This window comes from Palaemon carinicauda, chromosome 19 (assembly GCF_036898095.1).
Source record: "Palaemon carinicauda isolate YSFRI2023 chromosome 19, ASM3689809v2, whole genome shotgun sequence".
NCBI classification, from domain to species: Eukaryota; Metazoa; Arthropoda; class Malacostraca; order Decapoda; family Palaemonidae; genus Palaemon; species Palaemon carinicauda.
Genome location: NC_090743.1, coordinates 4,163,185 through 4,181,161, shown reverse-complemented (window position 1 = coordinate 4,181,161; position 17,977 = coordinate 4,163,185). Strand labels below are relative to the sequence as shown.

At 41.3% G+C, this 17,977-nt stretch overlaps 1 protein-coding gene across 1 annotated transcript in view; it reads left to right on the top strand.

Annotated features, from left to right (window-relative positions):
* Positions 1 to 17,977, top strand: part of LOC137658889 (DNA-binding protein SMUBP-2-like) — a 54,196-nt gene that overhangs the window by 8,454 nt on the left and 27,765 nt on the right. The window contains exons 2-5 of the mRNA XM_068394012.1: positions 576 to 688; positions 3,761 to 3,917; positions 5,546 to 5,718; positions 7,151 to 7,319. Of these exons, the coding sequence (XP_068250113.1) occupies positions 584 to 688; positions 3,761 to 3,917; positions 5,546 to 5,718; positions 7,151 to 7,319 (604 nt within the window). The 5' untranslated portion in view covers positions 576 to 583. The remainder of the gene's footprint in view (positions 1 to 575; positions 689 to 3,760; positions 3,918 to 5,545; positions 5,719 to 7,150; positions 7,320 to 17,977) is intronic.

Sequence of the window (17,977 nt, the reverse complement as noted above, 5' to 3'; positions counted from 1 at the left end):
AGCGAAGGGTTTGTATTTGCCCCGGAACAAGAACAAATTTAGAGATAAGCAAAAGTGGTTACTCAGATGACTGCTGTAAGTGAGCGGGGTTGCCAGTCTACCCCACCCCCTACCCGCTAACTAGCGGATGGGGTTAGTTATCCCTCACTAAAATTTTCTTGGCTAATCTGTCAGCTTCGCTGAAAGTAATAACCCCCTATAAATAGCTCCAGGTTTGCACGCTAGGAAAAATACAAAATATCTCCAAATTTGTTATTTTTCTAATGATACAAACTCTAAGCTCTTTATGCAAATATGACCCACCATCACCTGTCCCCCTGTGACAAGAAAACACTGGTGTGTGTGTGTATATGAAGGGGTTAGCTGTTAATAACGCCCTACCCCCCGCTAACTAGCGCTGGGGTAGTTACACCTCGCTAAAAGTCTTATGGCTAGTCTTCCAGCTTCACCAAAAGTATATCCTTAATAAAAAGCTCAAGGTTTTTATCGTTAGAAAAAATACAAATTACTTTCAATGTGACATTACTGTATTTCCAAATTTGTCAGTTTTAACTTTTTCTTTTCTTGTTGGCCAGATTCAAAGATGTCTCATACTAAATCAGAAGTATCTCGTCATGAGTGGATATCACTTCATACCTCGCTTCTGGAAGAAGAAAGGAAAACTGAAGTTTCAACAGCTCAAAGCCAGGTAAAGCATGTTTACTCAACAGTTTCAGTTTTGAATTCTTTTCAGCCGCGTGTTACCTGATCAATGGATGTACTATATAGTAAGATTGGTGCGCCTCTTGAATTATGTATCAACCAGTGTAAATATTTTAGTTGTTCACATGATTACAAATCTTTCTTCCTTTAATCAGGCAAATATCCTCTTCTGAGTTGAAGTGGCTGTTGAATTGTCAATAACATAGATGTGATAGTTAACGTCAAGTAAGTGAGGAATGCTACCCACCTGTCTGACTGTAATATGCCTCTTTGTTCCGATACAAATGTAAACCTTTGTCCTTTACATAGGAGAGATAATAGCAAAGTTGGAGAATACAGCAGTTAAAACTTTTATAACGACATGTAAACAGGTGGTTGGCAGTTACCTGGCCGGAAATGTGGAAGCCTTGCCCCTTTGCTTGCTCACTGAATAATCACTTTTGATAACAACCATCAGTGGGGTCAGGCATTCTTCCACTGGCTGATGATTCTGGCCGAATTTCTCTTTCCAGCATAATTTCTTCTGAACCTTTGGACATTTGATCCTGGTATGACACCACAGTGTCTCCAGACATTTTCCTCGAGTTTTAAACATGCTTCAGTCTCCTACAAACTCAGTTGGCTAACTAAAGGCTCCTGGATTGACTAGTGGTCAGTGTAGTCACCTATTTTACCACTACTCAGGATATATTAAATTCTAGAATGTTGGTGAAGTATAGTAAGTTTGTTTTGTCTTATATGAAAGCGGTGACCTTCTTGGCACACCAGTCATCAAATAAATTTGCCAACTGGGTTCTGAAGAGGAGGGATACCAGGGTTTCCCATTCTCCAGGCAAATTTGACAAGAAGTGTTGTCAAAATTGAAGGATGCCTTAGTTCTGGGGGCTACATTACTCATTCTTGAGAGGGACGTAGAAATGATGGTGGAGGAAGGCTAGCCATGACTCTCTCATCCACTGTGCAGTTACCTTCAAGATCACAGTCCCTTCGAAGGGGGCTGCGGTGAGACTGCCACATCTTCAGTATCAGTTCTTAAGAAGCTCTGGAATCCCTTAAAACCTGATCAGGACCTCCAGCTTCTGTTTCTTCTAAAAAAGACACAGACAGTGCTCCACCTTTTTGTGCCTAACCTGGCAGTTGATGAGGGGTAGCAGATGTAAGAAAGAGGGAAGGGATGCTGAAGTTTGCAATGCTTCTCCAGTTGCCCCAGTTGGGGGATGCTCGTCATGTCAATGGGCAACATGGTAGCAACACGGAGCAGAGCAGTAATTGGTAGCAGTCCTTCGAGAGGGATAACCTCCTGCTCTTCTTAGTTTATCGCCTTCCCCTCATTTTACTCTGATAGCATTCCGGAGTTACCTTCCTAGATCTGCGATAGCTCTACCCTTAGTGGCAGAGGTGAAAGTGATGGAGGATAAGAAAGGATTTGAAGTTGTTCAAGATGGATCTATGGGTTTCTAAAGTCGACTCATTCTGTTGGGGAAGTCGAAGGGGAACCGGAGATCAATCATCAACCTCTCACCACTGAACAATTTTCTTTTTATCAAACTCTTTTCAGCATGGAGATAGCGAGCATAGTATTCCCTCTCCTTATTGTGGCTCATGAGTTGAAGATATGTATAATAGTTACAAAAGGAAAAATGAAAAGACTTCATTGGAGTAAAGTACTGTCGTCTTATTAGGAACATCAACAGACTCACAAGATCAAATACACAGTAATATCATATATGTACAGTAGAATGTGATCCCTGAGCTGTCAGTTTCATAATGATACTAGATAACTCAAATTAAAGAAGAGAAGATAATATAGGATTACTGGAAAGCAGACCATGGCTTAAGGTTACAATTTTAACCTTTGGTACAGCCAATTAAGAGGTATTTGCCAATATATATATATATTACGCCCCGGTGGGCCGGGTACTAAACAATAACAAAGCTAGAACGCTAATCTTGTTCGTAGGCTGGACTTGCTAGCAAAAAGTACCATGAGCATAATAACGATAAAAATAATAACGGTTCCAAAGGCATAAGGCTAGGGACTTAACCAAGAACCTAAGTGACAGAGTACTAAACGGGCAGACTAAGATGAATTCCCAAGACAAGAGAACAAACAATGGCCGCCGTGGAAGGGCCAGACGGGAATGATAAAACAGACTATACTGGATATAAAACAAAAGCCCGGTACTATAAAAAGCTGTCAAAACAAACTATGGTACTTAACATTGGAATGTGTGAAGATGGAGCTTCAGACATGACGAAATAAATCCACGAGTGTGAAAATAGCCGAGAGCACCACAAAAAATTCCCACAATGTCGCAGTCCAAAAAGAAGGATGTTGTTCAGATGGCGCTCGCGTCGGTGGCGTGGCTCTGGTAGGTTGGCTAGGGCCTTTGTATCGGCCCATCCCTTTGACGAAGGAATTAACTAAATGGGAGACAACCTGTGAATAGTGGATTTCACGCGCCTTTGCTTTATACACGACACCCACAAGGTGCTCGCGCAAGGGTTGCAAACTCTGCATTCCATGCTTTTATCTTTCTCTGGTATAATTAGAAGGTTTTATCAGAAAAGGTATATTAGAAGGACCCTTTTCACCGGGCGCCACAGGTCTCTCCCCAGAAATAGATTTTTCCTTCGTCAAAATCCCTTATATATATATATATATATATATATATATATATATATATATATATATATATATATATATATATATATATATATATATATATATATATATATTTATATATATAGTGTTTGTGTGTGTGTACTCGGTTTATATTTATACCATGTTTCTATATGTATGTATGTACATGTTTGTTGTGTATATATATACATACATACATATACCAAGGCACTTCCCCCAATTTTGGGGGTAGCCGACATCAAACAAATGAAACAAAAAAGGGGACCTCTCCTCTCTATGTTCCTCCCAGCCTGACAAGGGACTCAACCCTTGTGTGTGCACTTTATATTTATACCATGTTTTTAAATGTATGTATGTACATGTGTGGTGTATATGATTGTAATAAATAAAACGCAAATTTTTGTTTTATTGCAGGAAGAAGTTTTATCCCTGAAGGAGCTGGAGTTGCGTGGAATCGTGCTCTCACGTTTAGTCATAAAAGAAAGATCTACTGGACTATATGGCAAACCTATGTACAAGTTCATCTCCTCTAAAAAGGATGCTACGCTTCCCACAAATAACTTTTCTTCTGGTAATTTTAATTATGATTTAGTGTTTTATTCATCCTCACATTTGAGGTTTTATTAGGATTAAGTAGAGTTTCATGAATATTCTTCCCTGAAAAGATGAGTTTGATTGAATAAGACGGGAAATTATGATGTAGAAGTTGCTCAGAAATATTTCCCGATTTATAAATATATTTTATGCATACTAACAAAACCAATCAATATGCTGGGAAATCATAATTTATCATAAGTAGTAATTTAGCTCTGGATTTTCTTGAATCCATTTTCTTCATTAAAAATTTTTCATTTGGTTTAGATAATAAAGTAAGTATAATGTCTTTTAAAAATTATCTCTTTCATTAGGCTTAATTCTAATACAAACAAGTTTTTCTTATAATTATGGTATTTATTTAGTGCATTTAGTAGTTTAGATTTTACCGTCTTTATATAGGTAAAACTAAAGTATCTATCGTAACTCTATTAACCATATTTTTAGCTATGTCGCAGTCTTGTGATTTTACCAGGGAAGAAAATGCAAATATCACCAAAAAATAACCCTCTCTATCCTCAGCCTTACACATACATATTCACTATTATTCTCACTTTTGATGACTTTGCAATGATGTTAACAGCTGCACCCTTGATTTACAAGTGATTCTTACCGGATTGTTCACTGGTACATGTTACTAATATATGATCCATTTATAATAATAGATTTCATCTATAATTTAGTGCTTTTGTGGTAAAATATTAAATTTTTCATTTATTTGGCATTTCAACTACCAGTGTGAAGATCTTTTTGTTGGCTGGCTCTGTGTGTGTATATGTGTATGCATAAGCATTGAATTAGTACTAAAATGTAGAGTTAATCCATTTCTCTACCGTAAAGAATTTCATTCAGACATTCTTTAATCTATTGTAGAAACCTTTTCCTTTCTAAACTGTATGGCATTTGGGTTCTTTTTCATACTAAAAATATTGAGATAACTATTTCTAGTTTAATAAATCTATTATTCCTGATCTAGATGTTAACCTTTGGCTCCGTCGTTCAATTAGTTCATTATGCATGTTGCATAAGATTTTTTATAATTCTGACCATCCTTTACATTCAGATCTCCCTGGACAGTTTTATCCTGTTCGAAATACTAGGTATGCAGTTAATTCTAATAGTCAGGCCTTCTCCATCATGAGGCTCAATACTACACAGTATTCTATAAGTTTTATTCCAGTGGTGACCAAGTTGTGGAATGATCTTCCTAATCGGGTAGTTGAATCAGTAGAACTTCAAAAGCTCAAACTCGCAGCAAATGTTTTTATGTTGAACAGGCTTGCATAGGTCCTTTTATAGTTTATAAATTATTTATTTTGTAATGTTAATGTTTTTAAAGTATTTTATTTTAATTTTTATTACTTCTTATATCGCTTATTCATTTCCTTTCTTCCTTTCCTCACTGGGCTATTTTTCCCTGTTTGAGCCCTTGGGCTTATAGCATCCTGCTTTTCCAACTAGGGATCTAACTTAGCAAGAAATAGAGATACTCATTATTATTATTATTATTATTATTATTATTATTATTATTGTTATTATTGTTGTTGTTGTTGTTGATGATAATATGGCAGTTAGTGTAAGTTATACATCTTATACTAATTTCAGGTGACATTGTTGGTGTTCATGAGTGTGGTGCAAATGAAAGAAAGCAACTTACGTCTGGAGTTGTGACACGGGTGTCACAGTCTTCTATTCAAATCGTTCTTGACGAAGATGCAGATGAACTAGATACCATTGCAGATGGAACTTTACTTCGTCTCCACAAGTTGGCTAATGACGTAGGTTTTAGTGATCTTTTTGAGAGATACACTATTAACCCTTTTACCCCCAAAGGACGTACTGGTATGTTTCACAAAACTCATCCCTTTACCCTCATGGACGTACTGGTACGTCCTTGCAAAAAAATGCTATAAATTTTTTTTTTTCATATTTTTAATAATTTTTTGAGAAAATTCGGACATTTTCAAAGAGAATGAGACCAACCTGACCTCTCTATGACAAAAATTAAGGCTGTTAGAGCAATTTAAAAAATATATACTGCAAAATGTGCTGGGGAAAAAATAACCCCTTGGGGGTTAAGGGTTGGAAATTTCCAAAGAGCCTGGGGGTAAAAGGGTTAATAAGTATGCCGCTTGGCTGGAGTGTCTTTAGAAAATATGTGACATATTTTGTATTTTTTCTGTTTGAAGCAAAAATAAAAGGATTTATATTTGTTCCTAAGCATATAAGAACCTTCATCCATTAGAATAGGGTGTCTTCAGAGCTTGGAGGAATTTGTTAATGAGAGAGAGAGAGAGAGAGAGAGAGAGAGAGAGAGAGAGAGAGAGAGAGAGAGAGAGAGAGAGAGAGAATTTTCATATGTCCAAGTGATAGCTAATAACAATAGCTATTAAAAAAACTGTATAAAAACTATAATAGTCTATTAAATATTGGTGCTGATGTATAATATTCATTATGAAGATGTTTTTAATAAGTTAAGAAATTATATAAATGATACTCTTTGTTATCTGTATGTACGCATAGTCTCGATACAGTAGCGTCAGCTTGAGATCAGACGATCACAACCAAATGTAAAAACAAATCGGCAATTGTTGATTGTTGAAATGCACCTGAAGTTGAAAATGAAAGTACAAAAATACTTGATTAAAGCACAATTAATTTTTTTTTTAATCATGATTTTTTAGATAATGTTGTCTACTAAAACTAGTGCTCATCTGACAAAATCAAATGCTGTGTTTCAATCCCTAGCCTATGATCGAACATAGATTTAAGCAAAGTACAATATAAGACAATCATGTGTATACATTAGTATTCAATTGCAACTTAATAAGGAAAAAGACTTTAGTTTCTTCTGTTATATGTACGAGTATGTATGGTATGATACCCTTGAAAGAGAGAGAGATAGAGATACTCATTGTTAGTTGTATGCTATATGTATTTTACTACTACTAACTTTTATATTGGGTGTATTAGTTAAGAATAGATGCACTGTATAAAGTATTGAAGAAAGTAATAGTATAGTATTGTGACTAGATATAGATTAACAATCATAAGTTAATTAGATATGTAAAAATGTTGTTGTAGACTGTTATGGCCTTATAGTTTTTTGAAGTATTATTGGATTGTATACATCATTTTCTATTTTTAGATCTTGGTCTTAAATAGGGAAAAAACTTTATTATCACTCTTCATGGTTTATATATCTTCTAGGTGACGTATCAAAGAATCAAAGTGGGTCTCGAGGAGCTTGGAAAACTAGCCGTTGGGCGGTCTTCACACCTAGTATCTGTATTTTTCAAGGAAGAAACACCAAATGCAATCGCTCCCTCCCTTCCCGAACAGCTGTTGCAATCCAATGGAAATCTTGCGCTCTTCAATGGTATGTTGATACTATGTTAGTTACATCACCAAAATCATTACTCATTATATTCTCAAAATTTCATGTTTCGCAAAATCACAGTTACATCCTTGTATTGTTTAAATACAGAAGGGAAGTGGTACAGTTGTACCATGGTTTATGAGTTTAATTCATACGTAGGGTAAGCTTGGAAACTAGAATGCTTGTATACTAAAAAAAAAATTCCCATGAGAAGTACAGTACTGTAATGGAAATTATATGTAAAGTATACCATACTCTTCTTCTTAAAGGTTTTTAATATTAATTATTGAATGATTCATGATCCTTAACATCAGAAACTAATAAGAAGTAGTAATTCACAATGAAAAGTAGAAATAAATGATAATTTGACTGGCTTGAAAATTACAGTATTACCTTGACATACAAGCATTCGGTGATATAAGCTAGCTTCCGAGCAAAATTTTGCATTCAGATACGAGCATAAAATTGAGATGCAAGCATGCTTATAGAAGATAATGCTTGATGACCTAGCGCTCCAATTTGGGATTGCTCTAAGCCTGCATCACTCATTCAGTTCATGTGGTCATTGACTTCTGTACAAGTCTCCTTTGTTGTGGTTGCGTTATTTTCATGATTGTCACTGTATTTATGAATATCCTTTGTAATATGGGCAGCAAGTGTAAATCAATTGGTATAGGAGTGATCCTTTCTGTAGGTGGGACACCTTTTACATACTTACTTACTTGGATGGCTGCTTTTCCGGTCCCATACAGCAGGGGAACTCCACTCTCTACAGGACCTCCACTGTCGTTTTACCTTGTTCGTTCAAAGTATTTAACGTTTCATATCACGTATTGTTCATTTACTGTTAAATCGTCACTGTCAAAAGTCTCATTAGTCAAAAGACTCATTAGTCTTGCTCCTCTGTTTATTATGTTTTGTAATTACTTAAGTTGTACTTTAGGTAAAGTGTAGGAGATGGAATTACAATAGTCAATCGTGGTAATAATACAGTTTATGACATATTTCTTTACTGAGCATTCATCCAGGTACATTTTTATAAAAGCAAGGATTTGAGATGATAACCAGCAGTTTTTCAATATTAAACTTAGCCGGTGATTATATAAGCTGCAGCTCTGCTGCTCGACAGAAAACTCTACGTTCAAAATCCGCCAGCGATCGCTATGCAGGTAGGGGGTGTACTTCAACAGCGCCATCTGTCGTGCAGGTACTCAGTACTCAATGTAAACACAGAACTCAATTTTCTCTCTGTCGTGCCACCGGCAAGACCTACTAAATTCGCTGTTGCTAACTGGATTGGTTTTCACAACTTTTCGGTGAAGTACACGTTTCTAGTGTTGAGCTTTCGCTTTGCAGGCTTTATCTTCAATACATCCTTGCATTCTTTTGTTGATATCGGATTATTTGTTGATGACTTTGGATAGTTTTTTAATTCCCCTTTGACTAATTCAAAATGGCTGACCCTTCTCAAGTCCCTAAATTCAGGAAGTGTAATGCTAGGGACTGTTCAAGGCGTCTTCCGAAGGCCTCTATCGATCCTCACACCGTTTGTTCCAATTGTCGGGATAAAACCTGTCAATTGGAAGATCGATGTGAGGAATGCGTTGGGCTTTCGGAATTCGATTTTATCGAATTCCAGAAATATACACGTAGGCTAGAGAGAGATAGAGTCAGGAGAAGTTCATCTCGCTCCGTTGAAATATCCTCTCCTCATGCCCCACAACCTATTCCTTCCCCTGTAGTGGTTGCTCCTGATCCCCCTTCTAGCACTCAAGAACCTTCGATGGCAGATATGATGCGTGCCATCCAAGCTCTGGGTGAAAGAGTCGAGTCCTTGGCTAGTGACCGTAACCAGCTCATGGCAGACGTCAAGGAGCTGAAGTGTAAGAGTGCAGTGGGTAGTGATAAAGTGAGTGGTAGTGTTGTGGATAGTGTTGTGGATAGTGTTGCGCTTGAGGGTTCGTCTGTTCGTGCCTGTCGTCCTCCCAGTCCAGGACCTCTTGCAAGCTCCCAAGCCCAGGGGAGAAGCAATGTCGTACGACCAAAGGGTTCGAGAGGCTTTAATCAGCGAACAGACGTTCCCTCCGTGGTTTCGGGCGTATCTACCCAAGATCGCCCCACCCACACAAAGACGAGAGAGCCCTTTTATTCCTCGTCTGCGGAAGAGGTTTCTCGTAAGAAACCATGGACCAAGGTCTCGCGGCCTCTTAAGCGCAAGTCGGTCCCTTCCGCGCAAGTCCAACGGCCCAGTTGTAGCCACTGGGTCAGTTCTGACTCGCTGCAGTCTTCCGACGACTGCTCACCTCCTAAGAGAGGCAAAGCGGTACCGCATCAGACAGTAACACCGTCTGTTGCCGCACCTGCTCCTGTAGACCCTAAGTGGTCTTTGCTGCAGACCATGCAGTCTCAGTTAACGTCATTGATGCAGGACTTTCGTGCGGAGAAGGTTGACGCTGCACCAACCTCTAGCCTACAACCACCCACGGTTGTGCGTCCGGTGGACGCTGAGGCGACCTTCTGCCGCACTCCAGCTGAGAGAGTCCTGCCACCCATGCGTTCCAGTGTACCCTGCCAGCCGCATGTTGACGTTCAGCGACGCACGGAACCTTCCGTTGACGTTTGCGAGGTACAACAACAGTCTAAGTTGTTTTGTTTTGACGCGGTGCGTCAACCTACGCAACCCAGTGTGGTTACCTCTACTCGCCCACATCAAACTAGACAGTCTGGAGTAGACGCTTTGCGTCCCCGCGCTGCTATGGTTGTTGCCAGTTCACAGACTGGGCAACAGTTCCATGACGTTGCGTCCGGTTCAGTCACGCGTGCACCCGTGCTGCCGGACTCAGCTGACCAGCCGATTCCTACTCCTTTGCCGCTTCCTCCTCAATTCTCAGATGATGGACTCTCTGATGATGACGACGCTGCACACATTGACGACCCACATACGGACATAGACGAATCCAAGACCACGCAACCCTCTTTGGACTTTAGAAAAGTTCTTGCTCTGTTCAAAGAGATGTATCCTGATCAGATTGTGTCTGCGGCTCCACGCTCTCCTCCGTCAGAGTTTGCTTTAGGCACGCAGTCATCCGCGCCTGCCTTTACGAAACTCGTCCTCGCCCGCTCATCCAAGAGAGCTTTACGAGTTTTAGGAGATTGGATGCAGTCCAAAAAGAACCTAGGGAAGACAGCATTTACGTTTCCCCCTGCGAAACTCTCTTCCAGATCAAGCGTCTGGTATGCCACGGGAGAAGTTCTCGGCTTGGGAGTTCCTGCCTCTGCCCAGGGCGACTTCTCAAGTCTAGTAGACTCTCCCCGCAGGCTAGCCATGAGACGCTCTAAGATATGTTGGTCTCCTTCGGACCTAGACCATCTGTTGAAAGGAGTGTTTAGAGCCTTCGAGGTCTTTAACTTTTTGGACTGGTGTCTGGGAGCTTTGAGCAGGAAGATCTCCCCGTCTGACAAGGAATCTTCCTTGCTCATTATGTCCTGCATGGACAAGGCCATACGTGACGGATCTAGTGAGCTTGCGGCTTCGTTCGTATCCGGGGTCCTCAAGAAACGGGAGAACCTTTGCTCTTTCCTGTCAGCTGGAGTAACACCGTGTCAGAGATCGGAACTTCTTTTTGCTCCTCTCTCAAAGTGCCTTTTCCCAGAGGACTTGATAAAGGAGATTGCTGCCTCCTTGATTCAGAAGGACACCCATGACCTGGTTGCGTCCTCTGCCCGCAAAGCCACCCCTTTGCCTACCTTGTCAAGACCCAGGATGGACACTCCAGCGTCCAGATTCATTCCGCCCTTTCGTGGCAGAGCCTCCAGCAGAGGAGGTGCTCGTGCCGAAGGGAGACGTGGGAAGAAGAAAGGTACCAAGTCCTTTAAAGGCAGAGTCTGACTGCCACCTTCTTCAGACAGCAGTGGGAGCCAGACTCAAGAACTTCTGGCAGACCTGGGAGAAAAGGGGCGCAGATGCACAATCTGTGAAGTTGCTCAGAGAAGGGTACAAGATCCCGTTTGTACGCAAACCCCCTCTAGCAACGTCTCCCATCGATCTCTCTCCCAGGTACAGAGAGGAAGACAAGAGACTAGCTTTGAAGCAGGAGGTGTCTCTCTTACTAGAAAAGGGAGCGGTAGTCAAAGTCCGGAACCATCAATCCCCGGGCTTCTACAACCGTCTCTTCTTAGTGGTAAAGAAGACAGGAGGGTGGAGGCCGGTGCTAGACGTCAGTGCGCTGAATGTCTTTGTCACAAAGCAGACGTTCGCCATGGAGACCACAAAGTCCGTTCTAGCAGCGGTCAGGAAGGAAGACTGGATGGTCTCTTTAGACCTAAGGGACGCATACTTTCACGTCCCCATCCACCCAGAATCCCAACCTTTTCTGAGATTCGTTTACGAAAAGGTTGTCTACCAATTTCAAGCCCTGTGCTTTGGCCTAAGCACAGCTCCTCTTGTGTTTACGAGGCTGATGAGGAATATTGCCAAATTCCTGCATTTAGCGGATATCAGAGCCTCCCTCTATTTGGACGACTGGCTTCTAAGAGCTTCTTCCAGTCGTCGCTGTCTGGAGAATCTAAAGTGGACTCTAGATCTGATCAAGGAATTGGGTCTCCTGGTCAATATGGAAAAGTCCCAACTGGTCCCATTCCAAACTATTGTGTATTTAGGGATGGAGATTCACAGTCAAGCTTTTCGGGCTTTTCCGTCGGCCCCTAGAACAAGTCAAGCCCAGGTATGCATCCAGAACATGCTAAAGAAGGAACGATGTTCAGTCAGACAGTGGATGAGTCTGATAGGGACGCTTTCATCCCTGGAACAGTTCGTTTCGTTAGGGAGACTACACCTCCGTCCCCTTCAATTTCACCTTGCTGTTTACTGGAAAAAGGACAAGACGCTAGAAGCGGTCTCGATCCCCATTTCCGAGAAGATGAAGTCGTCCCTGACTTGGTGGAAGGACAGTATCAACCTCAGAGAGGGTCTGCCCCTGGCTGTTCAGACCCCCAACCACGTTCTCTTCTCGGACGCATCGGACACGGGCTGGGGTGCGACATTAGACGGTCGGGAATGCTCGGGAACTTGGAACTCGAATCAAAGAACGTTACATATCAACTGCAAGGAGCTACTGGCAGTTCATCTGGCCTTGAAAAGCTTCAAGTCCCTCCTTCAAGGCAAAGTGGCGGAGGTGAACTCGGACAACACCACGGCCTTGGCGTACATCTCCAAGCAAGGAGGGACCCATTCTATGACGTTGTACGAGATCGCAAGGGACCTCCTCACCTGGTCAAAAGATCTAAACCTTTCTCTAGTAATGAGGTTCATCCAAGGCAACTTGAATGTCATGGCAGATTGCCTCAGTCGGAGGGGTCAAATCATTCCAACAGAATGGACCCTACACAAGGATGTGTGCAAGAGACTGTGGGCCACATGGGGCCAGCCTACCATAGATCTCTTCGCAACCTCGATGACCAAGAGGCTCCCAATATATTGCTCACTAATCCCGGACCCAGCAGCAGTTCATATAGATGCCTTTCTACTGGATTGGTCACATCTAGACCTTTATGCATTCCCCCCGTTCAAGATTGTCAACAAGGTACTGCAGAAGTTCGCCTCTCACGAAGGGACAAGGTTGACGTTAGTTGCTCCCCTCTGGCCCGCGAGAGAATGGTTCACCGAGGTACTTCAATGGCTGGTGGACGTTCCCAGAACTCTTCCTCTAAGAGTGGACCTTCTACGTCAGCCACACGTAAAGAAGGTACACCCAGGCCTCCACGCTCTTCGTCTGACTGCCTTCAGACTATCGAAAGACTCTCTAGAGCTAGAGGCTTTTCGAAGGAGGCAGCCAGGGCGATTGCTAGAGCAAGGAGGACATCCACTCTTAGAGTCTACCAGTCGAAGTGGGAAGTCTTCAGAAACTGGTGCAAGTCAGTATCAGTATCCTCGACCAGTACCTCTGTAACCCAAATAGCTGACTTCCTATTATACCTGAGGAAAGAAAGAGGTCTTTCAGCTCCCACTATCAAAGGTTACAGAAGCATGTTGGCATCAGTCTTCCGTCACAGAGGCTTAGATCTTTCCAACAACAAAGATCTACAGGACCTCCTTAAGTCTTTTGAGACCACGAAGGAGCGTCGTTTGGCTACACCTGGTTGGAATTTAGACGTGGTACTAAGATTCCTTATGTCAGAAAGGTTCGAGCCACTACAATCAGCCTTCTTTAAAGATCTCACTTTAAAGACTCTTTTCCTGGTTTGCTTAGCCACAGCTAAAAGAGTCAGTGAGATTCACGCCTTCAGCAGGAACATCGGATTTTCATCTGAAACGGCTACATGTTCTTTACAGCTTGGTTTTCTAGCCAAAAACGAGCTACCTTCTCGTCCTTGGCCGAAATCGTTCGATATTCCAAGCCTTTCAAATATGGTTGGAAATGAACTAGAAAGAGTCTTATGCCCTGTTAGAGCTCTTAAGTTCTATTTAAGACGAACTAAACCTTTACGAGGACAGTCAGAAGCTTTATGGTGTTCTATTAAGAAACCTTCTTTGCCTATGTCAAAGAATGCAGTATCCTATTATATCAGACTGTTGATACGAGAAGCTCATTCCCATCTGAGTGAGGAAGACCATGCTTTGCTGAAGGTAAGGACGCATGAAGTTAGAGCTGTCGCAACTTCAGTGGCCTTTAAACAAAATAGATCTCTGCAGAGTATAATGGACGCAACCTATTGGAGAAGCAAGTCAGTGTTCGCGTCTTTTTATCTTAAAGATGTCCAGTCTCTTTACGAGAACTGCTACACCCTGGGACCATTCGTAGCAGCGAGTGCAGTAGTGGGTGAGGGCTCAACCACTACATTCCCCTAATTCCATAACCTTTTTTAATCTTTCTCTTGAAATGTTTTTTATTGTTGTTTTTGGGTTGTCCGGAAGGCTAAGAAGCCTTTCGCATCCTGGTTGATTTGGCGGGTGGTCAAATTCTTTTCTTGAGAAGCGCCTAGATTAGAGGTTTTGATGAGGTCCTGTAGTATGGGTTGCAACCCTTGATACTTCAGCTCCTAGGAGTCGCTCAGCATCCTAAGAGGATCGCGAGGCTCAGTAAGGAAGACGTACTTAAAAAGGCAGAGTAATTGTTCAAGTCGACTTCCTTACCAGGTACTTATTTATTTTATGTTTGTTATTTTGAATAACTGCTAAAATGAAATACAAAATCCTTAGCTCATAATAATGTAAACAATTAATGCTGGTCTCTACCCACCCCCCTGGGTGTGAATCAGCTTATATAATCACCGGCTAAGTTTAATATTGAAAAATGTTATTTTTATAATAAAATAAATTTTTGAATATACTTACCCGGTGATTATATATTAAAGGACCCTCCCTTCCTCCCCAATAGAGACCCAGTGGACCGAGGAGAAAATTGAGTTCTGTGTTTACATTGAGTACTGAGTACCTGCACGACAGATGGCGCTGTTGAAGTACACCCCCTACCTGCATAGCGATCGCTGGCGGATTTTGAACGTAGAGTTTTCTGTCGAGCAGCAGAGCTGCAGCTTATATAATCACCGGGTAAGTATATTCAAAAATTTATTTTATTATAAAAATAACATTTTTACTACATTATTTATTTGGGCATCGAAAGACAAATTACAGTCACGACCTTTACTAGATATCGGGACAGTCTTTTTTTATGTTTGTTTGAATATCGCCAAAGTTTCTTATGCGGTTTTTCTTTCCCACCACCATAGACACAGTTTTATTTTCATTTAATTTTAGTTGTTTGATTCTCATCCATTCCCTAACACTGTCAAGAACTTGGTTTAGAGTTTCAGTAGTGTCGTCTATACCATTCATGGCCAAGTAAAATTGTGTATCATCTGCAAATAGTTTGAACTTCACACCATGCCTTTGCAGTATTTTTGATAAACCAATAGTATAAATACAGAATAAGATTGAGCCCAGTACACTCCCCTGAGGCACCCTTCTGTTTAAAGGTTCATATGACGAATAAGTGTTTCCAATTTGCACACGGTATTTTCTGCCAACCAAGTAGTCTTTCAGGTATTCGAAAGCTTGATCTTCAATACCTATGGACCGTAGATCATTTAGTAGCAGTTTATGCACAGCTGTATCAAAAGCAGCACTAAGATCAAGTAATATTGAAATGCCATATTTATTTTCATCCATCATTTACATCAGAACAAATGGCTGTCTCCATAGAGTAGGATTTTCTGTAAGCAGACTTCCTGTCTGGCAAAGCTTACATTTCTTTTAAATGACTAACTAGTTGTTCAAGAAGTATGTATTCTAGCACTTTTGAAGCAAAGGGTAGATTCAAAATAGGTCTATATGAGTTTAATTCTTGATAATCTAGAGGACTTTTCAAAACCGGTGTGATTATAGCCCTTTTCTCAGATTTGGGAAACTTGAGGTACATTCATCGATGCTTGCATTTGCTATTCTCATAATTATATCAGCTAGACTAGAAAAGTTTCTTTCTCCAGTTACTTCAAATATTGGCATTGGATCGATCTTACAGTTAGAGTTTTTGCTCTTGATAATCCTGGTGATATCATCATGTGTTATGTTATTGAATTTTGTTAATTTTATCTATGTATCTGGTGTAGCATTAATCTGATGCTGAATATTTGCAAATGACCTAGTTATGTTTTTCATTTTGTTTTTAAAGAATATAAGAAAATTACTTGCTAGTTCCTGGTCACTGTACCACTCTGGTGGTCTTTTTTCATTAGAATCCAAATGAGTCTGTGCTTGAGAGGTAGGGGTTACTTGGTGGCCAACAGGATTTGACTTAGATTAGGCATAAACAGTGATAACATCCACACGTCTACATGCTCGGGAAATTGTAAGATCAGGTCGTGTGTCTCTAGGGTATGGTGAAATGGTATCATAGTCAGTACAGTATGCCCAGTGTTATGCTCATGGTGGCGCGTTCTGTGATGTCATCGCGCACACTAATGGCAGCGTGTACAGACACCTCTGGTTGAGTACGTGGAGGTACTGTACCGTGATACTTGTAGTTGACATGCGAGGAGTCGAAGTGTTAGTAGATACAGCAGTGACTTTAGCTTCCGAAACGTCTGTTTGGAAGGAAATGGTGAGATCGTGGTCTTACTGATTGGCCAAACCTGTAATGTCTGCGTCGGGAACACTCCTGAGGATGTACTTATAACATCAGAATAGGATAAGGGAGAATTCTGGGATGAGCCCGGAGAATTCTTACAGGGAGAACGATGCCGAGGACTGCTGGATGCACAGACAAGCCAGACTCGTATGTACAAGAAGGGGAAAAGGTAGTAGGAACCATCCAACAGGGCTGCCTCAGTATGTGGGGAAATGGCAGTCTACTCAACAGTGTGGCATTCTTGAGTGAGAAAGAGGGGAAACTTCTCTCGATTTCAACAGAGACACCCCCAAAAGTGAAAAGTCATTCTGCTGCTGGAACTCTGTCATAAAGGGTTCACCACTAGATGAACTAATGGGAGGTGAGGGGAATCTATTCAGATCAGAGTAATATGGCAATAATGACACGGATTGAATCACGCACAGACAGTACAGGGGCTGTATCCAGCGGATCAGTTTCAGGCAGTGATTCATGATCTCTAGGCCCTACAAGCAATAACACATTAACAAAGGTATCACTAATATGCAATGGTAGAATATCTTGGCTGCAATCCTCAGTTACTGGAATCACTGGTAACTCGAGAAAAGAAGTAACGGTGTGGGGAATATTGTATGTCGTAGGCTGGGTTTTACGCTTCTTGCTGTCTAATGAAGAAGATGAGGAAAGGGAACAATCCCTTCTAGCTCGTTTCTTACAATAAGCATGATATTTCTCCCACTGGGAGGAGGGCCACTCTCTACAAAAGTCATAAGGGTATTCAAAGACACACTGCATACCAATGCAGTTTTGGCAAAGGGGATGCGAATAACCTCGATCTGACTCATGAAGGTGCCACATGGCAGACCATCATGACCGGGGCAAGCCTGCATAACACTAGCACACCGCTCATTGTACATCATACATATACCAAGGCACTTCCCCAATTTTGGGGGTTAGCCGACATCAAACAAATGAAACAGAAAAGGGGACCTCTCCTCTCTACGTTCCTTCCAGCCTGACAAGGGACTCAACCGAGTTCGGCTGGTACTGCTAGGGATGCCACAGCCCACCCTCCCCTGTTATCCACCACAGATGAAGCTTCATAACGCTGAATCCCCTACTGCTCCTACCTCTGCGGTCTTCCAAGGCACCGGAGGAAGCAGCAGAGCCTACCAGAACTGCGTCACAATCGCTCGCCATTCATTTCTATTTCTAGCACGCTCTCTTGCCTCTCTCACATCTATCCTCCTATCACCCAGAGTTTCCTTCACTACATCCGTCTACCCAAACCTTGGCCTTCCTCATAGTACATAAAAGTACAAAAAAGAACACTGCAAATAATCCAGCGTGAAGTTAGTCATGATCATAGAGCGGCATGGAGAGGAAGATCTGCCTCCTAGATTTTCAACCTTTACAGGAACTGCTGCTTCCATGGTTATTGAGAAAGTAAAATTATGTACTGTATGCTTTTATACTAATCAAAATGTAAATAAACTACTGATCACAATTGTCAATGAACAACATTTCTAGTTTTGAAAAATAATCAATTTCATT